The sequence below is a fragment of the Simochromis diagramma genome, unplaced genomic scaffold (genome assembly GCF_900408965.1).
Source record: "Simochromis diagramma unplaced genomic scaffold, fSimDia1.1 OVJJ01000446.1, whole genome shotgun sequence".
Classification (NCBI taxonomy): domain Eukaryota; kingdom Metazoa; phylum Chordata; class Actinopteri; order Cichliformes; family Cichlidae; genus Simochromis; species Simochromis diagramma.
In genome coordinates, this window is record NW_024386822.1 from 126,114 (window position 1) to 137,769 (window position 11,656).

At 44.9% G+C, this 11,656-nt stretch overlaps 1 protein-coding gene across 2 annotated transcripts; it reads right to left on the minus strand.

The window, feature by feature from the left end:
• Positions 1 to 50: 50 nt before the first annotated feature.
• On the minus strand, positions 51 to 8,314 carry LOC120730746 (ankyrin repeat and SOCS box protein 5-like). 2 transcript variants are annotated; one of them, XM_040027210.1, is made up of 8 exons: positions 8,052 to 8,165; positions 5,383 to 5,477; positions 3,346 to 3,425; positions 3,149 to 3,256; positions 2,918 to 3,071; positions 2,711 to 2,845; positions 1,090 to 1,281; positions 51 to 989 (listed from the first exon to the last, which is right to left on the minus strand). In XM_040027210.1, the coding sequence occupies exons 2-8, from the start codon at positions 5,432 to 5,434 to the stop codon at positions 850 to 852; spliced, it is 861 nt and encodes a 286-aa protein (XP_039883144.1). In that variant the 5' UTR covers positions 5,435 to 5,477; positions 8,052 to 8,165; the 3' UTR covers positions 51 to 849. The 2 variants fall into 2 exon arrangements, with proteins under 2 accessions (XP_039883144.1, XP_039883143.1); XM_040027209.1 differs by lacking the exon at positions 5,383 to 5,477 and having other exon boundaries at positions 8,052 to 8,314.
• Between the last annotated feature and the right edge of the window lie 3,342 nt (positions 8,315 to 11,656).

Sequence of the window (11,656 nt, forward strand, 5' to 3'; positions counted from 1 at the left end):
CCGACCTTCAAATAAATAACTTTACCAAGGAAATAAGAAATTGAAGAGGATTAGATATGACACACTTTATTCATCCCAAACGTTGGGAAATGATCACATTACAGCAGTCACAACATGAAAACAGCCTCACTCAATAAAATAAATATGACATCACAAAACGAGCAGCTCAGAAAGATTAAAAAATACACACGAAGCTGAAGTGAAATGAATAAATACAAGTGAAATCGCAAAGTAAGTCATGAAGGGTTATCCAGTGTTGTTCTGATCAGTGTTGGACTGAACTCAGACGGTAACAGCAATGATGGAGGACGGGTACCATCACACTGGGGTCCAGGACATTTCCATGAAATATATTCATCCAGTCACCAGGATGAGCCTGATGTCGGTCACCCTGGAGTCTTCACGTCATCAGATCTTTGTCTTCTCCGTTACCCTTGGAAGCAGGTGAGCCAGAACAATGAAACTACAATGATGGCTGAAACAGGCGCTCAGCTCAATCACGGTGAAGACTGTCCATCGCCAAGCTAAGGCGAGACCTACAGACTGAGACCTGATAAGACCAGCAGAGCAAACAGCAGTCGTTTCAGCACCTTAAAGTTCATGAGGAGTCATTAGGAAAGCTAAACAAAAGGAAGAAAAACAATCAAATTCTGTTTAGGACACAAAGACAAATTGTCCCCATTGTAACTAAAGTCCTAGTGAAAGAAACAGAGGTCGTCAGTTATGGCGATGAAAGTAATCTGCTGTGACAGAGCGAGTACAGCATGCAGCAGGTCTGCGTGTTCTCGTGTGAAATGTCGGCGGACTCGGTGTAACCACAGAGCGGTGATATCAGCGTGCACGGTGGCGTCACTGCTCGTTGCTTCTGTAGTCCAGGTAGTGAGTGAGCAGGCCGGGCAGAGGAAGCACAGGGAGCAAGTTCAGTCTGGATCGCCCAATCAGATTTCTGATCTGAAGACGACACAACTGGCAGAGACTCCTTGGAGAAGCTAGAAGGAGACAGAGACAGAGCTGCTGTGACTCAGACAGACTTCGTTTCATCTGGTTCTACACAATAACAGAGTCACCACAGCAGCACATGACCAGTACCTTCAAAGGCCAGCAGCAGCTGGTGTGTTTTCCCACCAGGGGGCGCCAGCTCCACCGGCCGCTGATTGTTGCTGTCTCGGAAGTTAGTATTCGCCCCGTAGTCGAGCAGCAGTGACACCTGATCTGCGCTGTCCTGTCTGACAGCCGCATGCAGAGGGCTGTCGCAGCCTCTGCCCACACTTACATCTGCTCCTAGATCAGACACACCCACAGAGCCATGAAACGTGAACATGGACGGTCGACACAGAGACATTTACCTGCTCTTGTCTGACAGACCACTCCAGCTGCTCCAGACCACAAGCACATTTGTTCACACATCATCCTACAACACTTTTTCCTGCAGCCTGAAGCACTTTCCAGAGCTTTTACTCACACACAAGGCCAATCCGGATTAATCAAAGAAACCCTTCATACATGTATTTGGACTGTGGGTGTGGAGACTCTCCACACACAAAGACCAGCCGACCAGAACAATCAAACCCAGATCCTTCCTGCTGTGAGAGCGCAGTGCTCACCACCATGCGGACTGTCCTCTATTATTTTTTTAGGACGTGGCCTGTTAAACAAATTTCCCAGGTGTGGGACTAACAAAGGTTAATTTTTCCTTATCTTTCCATACCTTATCTTATCTAACACGCCCGGGAGGAAGCCGCACTCTTGTGTGTTAACACTGACATGACCGTGACTCTGGTCTCTAACCCTGACCTAACACTCTCCTCTTTGCAGTGCATCTCCCCATAGTCTGTCCTCGGGGTTAATCATAACAATAATACGTTTTATTTGAGGGCGCCTTACAAAAAGAAAAAACATATCAATAAAAAATTGATTCAAATACATTTAAATAGAAAAACAACAAACAAGATTTGACAACAAGATCTGTATTAAAGTGAGTAAGCCAGTTTAAACAGGCTTTGAGCTGTGACTTAAATACAGGAATCTATATTTCCTATGAGTAGGGATGGGTATCAAACCCGGTTCTTGTTGAGAACCGGTTCCCACTGTTTCAATTCCTTGGAATTGTTTGGCATGTTTGCAAACGATTCCCTTATCGATTCCAGTCGCCCCGAATGACGTCGCCACGTTGCGGAGCGTCATTTACCTGGCAGGAAACACGGCGCCTAAGCGGCTCAAACGCTCAAAAGTTTGGTCATACTTTACGAGAACGGCTGACAACAGCTCTGCTCCCCACAGTGAGGAGACGAGCACAAGGAACAACAAGATGAGTGGCAGATCTGAGAGAGCGGGAAACAGTGGAGATATGAAGCAGATCACAGAGATGAGGAGGGCCAAGGTTATGGATGCACTTAAACGTGAGAACCAAGATTTTTACGTTTATCTTGGCTTCTGTGGGCAACCAGCTGTTGAAGAACTGGGTAATATAGTCTCTTAAAGGAGTTATGACCCCAGCTGCTGGTTAAGAGACGTTAGTGACTTCATATTTTCACTTTTTCCACCTTCAGATGTATTTCCACGGTTACGGGAGCTTTCATTTTAGCACGAGTGTCAAAGCTGTCAGGTGATTGTTCAGAGGACTCTAAAGCTTGAAACATCAGTCACAGCCCTGCAGACATGAGCCACATCAGGTGAAGCTACTCAGCTTTGTAGTGAATGAGACTCACACCTCTGTGCAGCAGGACCTTTGAGCAGGCTGTGTGTCGGTGCAGACAGCTCACATACAGAGGAGAGCCCAGGTGGGAAACTTCATAATCTGGATCTGCTCCATGAGACAGCAGGGCCTCCACACAGTGGCTGTTACCTGCACGTGTACACACATAGTTGCAGTTAACACGTGTTACCCACAGTCAAACAGTGCACTGGCTATATTTACCTCTCTTGCAGGCTTCGTGCAAAGCTGAGGGGAAGTGTGTGTGATGCGCACGCGTGTGTGCGCCGCTCTGCAGGAGCAGTTCCACACAGCCGACGCTCCCCGACGTACAGCAGTTGTACAGAGGAGTGACACCATCAATGGTAGCAGCGTTCACCTAGACACACACAAACAGCTGCTGGACACAAACACACGGTGCGTCCATGCAGATGTACAGATGGTGCTGATACTCACATTAGCTCCAGCATTTAGTAAAGCTCTGACACAGGCGACGTGTCCTGATAGACAGGCTTCGTGAAGAGGAGTCACATGATCGATGGTGACAATGTTGGCGTGATAGCCCTGAAAAACAGATGTAAATAACGGGACGTGTGTCGGCTTTATTCAAACTGATAAGCGATTACCGGAGCCTCACATCGATGTCCAGTTACCTGGGCCAGCAGAGTGCGCAGGGCAAGCAGCCGACCCTGAGAAGCTGCTTCATGGAGAGGAGAACGATCTGCCCAGGACCCTGAAAACACACAGAAAAAATGCAGACATGTAGTAGAAAGTGGAATACAAAGCACCAGCCTGAGCTCATTAATGACTGATGTGCTTTCAAACTCTGTCTCAGGCTTAGTTTGAAGATCAGGAATTCCACGATGAAACAGTAACAACATGTTTGTCCATGTGAGGACTTCTATGATGACACCCTGCCGTTGTGTTGCTGAACACTAAGCAGTAGAGCATCTCCCTTCTCTGCGACCCATGGACACACATCACACGTGCGGCCTGACACGCTCTCTAAACCACAACAGGAACGCTTTGAATCCCACACACACTGGAGGCATGTGGCTCCATGCTCCACTGTATCTTACTGTGGAGCTGAAGGGCTCCGCAGTAAGATATAGCGTAAGGATCTTCTTGTGGCAGGGCTGCCACAAACTATTATTTTGATAGTCGACTAGTCACCGATTATTTTTGCCATTAGTCGACTAATCAGATCATCATCCATTGGACGTAAAACTGTGCACTTATTTAACTATCATTAGCTTACAGCTTGAGGTGTTTAAGGTATGTGCTAACTAAAAATAAAGACAAGATGATAGTTTATTAAACTTTTAACAAACTCAGCCGTCTGCTCCTTGCTATCTAAAATATAACAGAACACTGGAGTAAACTCTCGACCATCTCAGACTTCTGTTTAATCAGCTGTCTGTTTGACGTTTATTCAGCTGTGTCAAAACTAACTTTAATCTCAGCCAAACCGATTTACTCAGGGACAAATAAAACACAAAAAAAGCCAAACAATAACAGTTTTAAGTTATCTAAGTGACTTATATATCATGTTTAACCCAAATAGCGAAAGTCCACGGGGGGTTTGAAAACGATTTGCCGGGAGTCTGCAATTCTCGTCGGCTCGAGTGACCATTGAACCCCCCGGCGAGCTATCGAGCTGGTGGGTAACAGACGTCTCCGAAAACGTCGGAGCGCTTTTGCAAATATGTGATGTCTTGATAAACCGAGCAGATATTTGAAGTTTACAGCTACATTCTCGCCTGAAAATATGTTAGAAGTTTGTTTTGCGACCCAGAATGATTAAGAAGAGTAATATTAAAACTCAGTAGCTGCTGTTGGAAACTGGAATTGGCTGAGCCGTGCTAAATCTGGGGAAAAGTAGGACGCATTTGTCGGCTGCATTTGGGAGCCTTCGTCACATCGCTGTAACGTAATCGGCCTTCAAATGCGGCCTCCAAAGGATGCGGCCTGAATTTGGACATATCGACGATACCGGAGTTGCTTCTTCTTCTTCGGGGTTTCATGGCAGCTGGCATCCTTGTGCATGCAGTGTTGCCATCTTCTGTTTCAGTCCATTATTCCACTCTTAAATCCTACTACTTATTCCTGCGTCTTTCAGGATCTTACAAGGCTTTAAATGAAGTGTTGACTATTAAATTTGTCGTTGGCGATTTTGATAGTCGACTAATCGTGGCTTATTTCGCTCTTATAGAACATTTCACTCGCTGGGCGCACGTCCTCATTTTATGTTTGACAGCATTTTAGTAGGTAAAGGTGAAGCTTGGACATGAGTTGAGCTGTGGTTTGGGGAAGGCGTCGAAGGGGATCGGCGACAGCTCCCGGGCCTGACAGATCCCCATGTACTTAATAGAAGAGAAGAAGCTAAAGCAGGGAGGGCGGGTGGGGCACGTAAACGAGAATGAACAGCTTGCAGAACTGGGGGAACCTATATAGATGAGAACCGGAAGGAGCGTGTTTGGAGGCGTGGCCCTGCTCCTGAAATTGCTGCTTAATCTGCAATTAAGGTAGAAAACAGGACGAATCACAAAGAATTGCACTTAATGAGAAACGTGATTTTTACTTGTTTTGTAGCAGGGCGTCAGCACCTGCATTTGGAGCTCGTCAGCACGTCCTCAGCTGTCACTGCAGCACACACCACAGACCCACACACAGTCTCACGTCCAACATACCCATATCTCCGTCTCCCCACGGCACATCCAGCCACTGGTAGATATAGGACATTTTGACTTAAGCAGAATCCCTCCACTCCTCCTGTTTGTCCTTCCTGTATGCGGGACACGTCAGACTAAGAATCACCTCGCCATCGAAACACCAACAAAACACTGAGAATGATCAGATGAGACTATAATGAGCTGGATCACTGACAGGCTCCTCCTGTGGCAGAGCACTGAGCAGTGTCTCCAGATCATAATAACGAACCGCTCTGATCAAAAAGCTGAGCCCACTCTGTCAGTGAGTCACTAATTCAATGAGTCAGTGTTTCTGCTAAGAGTGCACAGTTAATGCTCAGTCATCCAGGTAAGGAAATCCCAAAAGGTTGGTTCTGTTCATCTGGATGTTTCAGTGGGAGAAACGTTTGGTCATCATCCAGGTGACAGTACACAGTTAAGTAGGAACGCAGCCTTGCTCCAGTGAGCTGCTGCTGGCGTCCTGTGGATGGTACGCCACAGCTGCCGCGGGGTTTAACTGGGCTACATTTAAATAAGCTTTCTGCAGGTCTTACAGATGTGTCATTAAATCATTCTGTATCAAAAACATGTTCACAGGGCTGGCTTTAGGTTAATGTTATCATAGTTTTCTATTTTCTAATTTGTTTTATTTCATCTGGACTTTTTGCTTTTGATTCGGTTTAGTTTGAGTCATTTTCCAGAATGAGCTTCCGTGTTCAGTTTAGTCGTTATTGTTTGAAAATGTTTAGTTTCATGTTATGAACTAAAAAGTCTTTTAGTTGTAGTTAACTGTAATAACCCTAACCCTGCATGGCCCACATTAACACTAACTAACCAAAACCAATTTAGAAGCATTCATTAACCAAAGGTTGAAACCTGAACCTTCAAACTGCACGTGTGTGACGTGTTCACAGCATTAACCACCTCCAGCCTCAGAAACTCCTGAAAACAGACGCGTGCTGCTGCACTGGGAGTCTTCCTCACTCTTACAATGAAGCGCTGCAGGAATCTTTCAGAACATAACAGGATACAATCACAAGTCCCTAAAATGTTTTACTTGAAACAGCCCACTTTCCCTCACCCTCCACCTTATGTAGGAATATTTCATTCACACATCTTTTGAAAATAACTTTTAGTAACATCTGCCAGCGTAGCTCTGTGCTAGCTGGGTCAGCTGGTTGGTAACGTTTGTCAGTGGTGCCAGACTTGGGTATCCTGACTATTTGAAACTGGCTTTCTAAAACAGGACACTGGAGGGTGTAGTAAGCAAGTCTGATATGGCCAGGCTATCTTTAGTTAGCGGGTTTGAAAAAAAAGCGCAGTCAAGTCCGAGACAGAGACAGAGATCACGACAGACGTCTGTCAAAAATAGAAGAAAAATGAATGCAAAGCTCGTTTGCAAGCACAAAGAAACTTCCTATGAAGGTCGTAAACAGCTGGAGCCGCTCTCAGCTAGCTGGCTGCGAGGCAGGGTGCCTGCACAGTGCTGACACAGAGGGCAGTCCCACTCACATTCACGCCTGTGGCCAGTGTAGTGTGTCTGTGGACTGTGGGAGGACAAGAATATCCATTCTGTTCATCACGTCATAGACCTTAGTGCTGCCTCCATTAGATCAGTATTTACTGACTGAACATGTAACAAACAGCTCACAAATACACTGAGCAGCTTTCTGTGTTTGGCTAATTATGACCCAGCATTAAAGCACATGTATGCATTTCTGTATCAATAACTGAATGCATGATGAATTCCGCTAACACAGAATTTTTACTTAACTTTGTTTACCGACATTATTCAAACATAGCATGTACAGTATATGTACTGTACAGCTGAAAATGGAGGTGTATGCTGAGGTCTGTGAACCTCCATTGTTTCTAACAGCCAGCAGGGATGACATGTCCACTGATGATTAAAAAAAAATCAGATTTCAAAGAAACCTAAGGGAAAAGACCCTTGAGCTGCCTTCATGACATTCTTTTCTCCCTAAACCTCCAACGCCCGAGGATAAATGGCCCTCCCTGAGCCTGGTTCTGTTGGAGGTCTCTTCCTGTTAAAGGGGAGTTCTTCCTCCATTCTGTTACCAGGTGCTTGGAGAACACAGGCGATGGGCACATTGTTGGGTTTTCTGTGTAATGTGGTAAGATCTGTACTTCACGACACAAAGTGCCTGTTGTAAACACAGAAGCGAGTGCTCTGTGCTTGTGTAATAAAGAGATTATTGTGTTCTTCTCATTTAAATGTAGGCCTTACTGCAGTTTCACGTGATAAAGTTCAAACACAGTTATTTTGGACAGGTATACTGATGCTGTGCCATTAATCGGGAGTTTTGCGTGGGTATTTTCACAAGTAGTGCTGCTGATTTAGCTTAAGGATCTTCAATCCAGCTGCTTCACAGAGCAGCAGCTCTTCAGTGCAAACCCCGTTTAAATGTACCACCTTAGTATGAAAGCACCCGGCCGGCAGTGTTTCCATACGTCTGCTCAGCTCCAGTCAAACTGATGGAGGCCCCGCTTGGCCCTGGAGCAGGGCTGTTCCAAACACGCTCAAATTCCACCTGACAGCCACACACTTGTAGAAAGTGTGTTATTTACACTGACACTCTGATAGGGACTATTTACAGAAATCCCCCCGCCGCCAATGTGCTTCCACCAAAACACATCAATGCGCCCACCTTGGCTGGTAAGAATTCCCCAGCAGGCCCGCTTCCTCTCCGAGACGTGCCTCGGCAGCAGGCCCGGCTCAGCACCTCTTTTCCGGGACACTTCGGTAGCTCCACACGGCCCCGGCAGCATGTTCCGACTACTCCGAACTCCGCTGCAATACTGCAGGCAGCAGCAGCTCGGAAAGGAGGAGGGCGAGCTGGGAGTCTTATGATTGGCTGAAGAGGTTTGTTTGCGTTCGGGGCACATGGCCATCTCACATGTGCGCCCACGTGTGGAGCATAGATACAGAGCGCTCCCCAGTCGGACCCACTCCAGACTAGCGATGGGATTTCCGGCTCTTTTTAGAGAACAGACTCTTTCGGCTCGACTCACTAAAAAGATTCGACTCTTTCGGATCCGAGCCGACTCTTCAGGTTGTTTTGTTGCTTTAATTAATATATTATTAACAATAATATAAAATAATGCACAAAATGAATTACTAATGTAAAAAAAAAAGTGTTTTTATTTATATATGTTTATATATAAATTTATGCGGTGGCCCCTAGAGACAAAACGCGTACAAACTCCAAAACACATTTCTAGCGTTAACTGAACGTCCAAAACAGAGCTACCTAGATCATTTAAATTACACAATTGAAAGCATATGTGTATTGTTTGTGTATTTATACACAAGCTGTATTTATACACAAGCACTCATATATATTCAAATAATTTAAAAACAAATGTTCATTTACCTGTTACTACCACACACCAAATCCGGTCGTTGGTACTTGCTGGCTTGTGTAGCCACTAAGTAACAAAAGCTCAACACTGCGCCCAGCATCCTGGAGCACTTCTGTTGTCTTTTGTACGTGTTTTTACGTGCTTCGGAGTTTGTACGTGCTTCAGAGTTCGTAACTGTTTTGAAGTTTGTACATGCTTTGTCTCTAGGTGCCACCGCAAATATACTTTTATTTATTCACTCCACATAAAATGTAATAAATAAATCATATAATACAAAAAACAAACTATTCACATTTCAACTTTTAACTATTTAAATTTTCAGCTTTTTCTTTTTAAACAAATTTAAAGTGAAACAACACAAAACACTGCAAACCACAACACAAGTAAATATAAATTAAAATATGAAAACAAAAAGAAGATGCACATTCTCTGTCATATGGGCCTGCATGAATAAACTTTCTGAATCCTTTATCACCTGCAACTGAAAATAGTTGTGGATGATTACTATACCTTTCTAATGTGACGTTGTTGTCCCTGGCTCTCTTTCTCTCTCTCTCCCGCTCTGTTCCTGAGCTACTGCGAGTGTAACTATCGCCCCTCCCCCCTCTGCCCAGCGTAAAGCACAAGGCTCGCGTGCGGAGTGAAGCGGGAAAAAGTGCAAGAGAGAGAGAGAGAGAGAGTGAGAGAAAAAGAAAAAAAACCCACGGCTCCCAATAAGGAGCCGGCTCGCGTCATTCACGTCAAAGACCCGGCTCTAAGAGCCGTTTCGTTCACGACCGACACATCACTACTCCAGACTGATCTGACTGAAAGGCCATAAGCTCCAGCCTTGGTGTCGTTTGTTTCTCTCTAATTCCACTTTCACAGTGTGCGCATTTTTTCACCCACTGTGTCATTACTCCTTGGTCACAGTCACAATACTGTATTAATCCCTAAAGAAATGATGTGGTAACAGTGGCTCCGAGACAATAAGAACAGTAACAGACTGAACTAAAGTAAACAATACAATATATTACAGTGTTACAACAAGTGTTGGGAAGGTTACTTTTAGAATGTATTCCACTACAGATTACAGAATACATGCCCCAAAATGTATTTTGTAACGTATTCCGTTACGTTACTCAATGAGAGTAACGTATTCTGAATACTTTGGATTACTTAATATATTGTCATGCTTTTTACAACTTCATGAATGTACTATTGCTGTGTGATTTATTAGTATTACTGAAGGTCCGCGGCTCCGAACCATAGTAAAGGGACCTCTGGCTAATACGTCGGGTTCCGCGTCGGGTTCCGCGTCGGGCTCGTGGCCAAAAAATAGCTTTACTTTGTTGTCTGGGTCAACTTTGCTTGCGAGAGACAGAGAGAGGTGAAAGACAGAGAGAGGCGTTGAAAGGCTGCTCCAACGGAACTTGTTGTTTTCGGAGGAAAACACGAACACGGTGTACAGTCGAGTCTTAATAGCTTACTCGTCAGGCACTCTTCTTGGCTGCAGTGGTTATTATTATATTTCCATGCTTCCATCTCCTGTTTCTCGGTGACAGCTCGTACTTTTCCACTCTCATTTTTCTCCCTCCTCGCACTCACAGACAAATAACTGGTATGGCAGTCCCTGCAGCACGGACTACACTGCCCATGAGGCTACATTTTTTAGGGTAGTGTTCTGCCTATTGCCTTCATATTAAATCATTTTTAAAAATATTTCTTCACGTCATTATGAGACGCGAGGTTGAGACACAGGCATTAGGGCCTCTTAATGCGTGTTTTTTTGGGGTTTCCACTGGCGTGGAATTACCAAAAATAGAGAGGGTATAGCCCAACACATGAAACAGGAAAATACCGCCGTGTATTATACATATCGTGGCTAGCTCAGACAAGGAGACAGAGGTGTCGTTTAGTCTTGCTTCCCCGAGTTGCCAGTGAGCACAGCCATTCATTTTCCAACAGAAACGCACCGCTGGTAACCCAACTGCTCGGCATAGCTTAGCACAACAACAACAACAACAAAAAGGCGGTCTCTCACCCAGGAAACACACAGTCGCAGAGAGAGCGTTATCCTGTAACCATGGCAACCGTAACGCTGCCGCCTGGAACAACAGAACATAGCTGTCAAACAAAACCCAAACAGTCCTGACCCGCGACAATATGAAACAGGAAAATACCGCCGTGTAATCCATTTATTTCAACAAAGTAACTGTATTCTGAATACCACCTTTTTTTTTGTTGTTGTTGTCCCGTTTGGATCTTTAGCCGTCAGAATTGTTGTCTTAAGGCCAAGAAAGATGCCAAGCGGATTTATTTTACCAAGTGGATCATCATGGCCTTGCCATATTGGTCCATTTGATTGACCTTTATTATAATTATGTATTTATTTTATTTTCGGTTGCTACAAACGCGACAGACATGACTGGGGGATAGGACAGGGAGAAAGAATGAAAGAAAGAGAGAGAGAGAACGAAAACCAGAGGGGAGAAGAGACGGTGAGAAGGGGGGAAGAAAGAACGAAAAACAAACAAAACACCTGGATCACCTGTATGGAGAAAAAAAAAACAGAAGAGAAAGCAAACAAAAAAAAAGAGCAACATAATAAATACAGCACCATCACAATAAACTAGCTAGCAGTAGATAACAGTAGATACTAAATATTAAACGCTATTGTGCAGCACGCAAGATACACAGCGCACAATGTGCTTTGAGGCAGCAGCCAAGAAAGCTGTAGTCCACGTCTGTGAACACCCGTGTGTACACCTGTGTGCACACCTGTGTGGATCAGCATGCTTGTATTCCAAAGGTTTCTCCATGTAACGATCTGCTAGGGAGTGTGGGGAGCCATAGCCCCGTCTCCCAGGGCATGAAGCAGGTATGGAGGAGATCCAGGCCCCAGATATCC

Excerpts from the sequence above, each read along its gene's own strand:
- LOC120730746 (XM_040027209.1), bottom strand. The coding sequence starts at position 8,295 with ATGGCCATGTGCCCCGAACGCAAACAAACCTCTTCAGCCAATCATAAG. Across the intron at positions 3,426-8,051 it reads GGGAATTCTTACCAGCCAAG|GGTCCTGGGCAGATCGTTCT; the intron begins GTGGGCGCATTG and ends GTGTGTTTTCAG. Across the intron at positions 1,282-2,710 it reads AAAGGTCCTGCTGCACAGAG|GAGCAGATGTAAGTGTGGGC; the intron begins GTGTGAGTCTCA and ends TGTCTGATCTAG.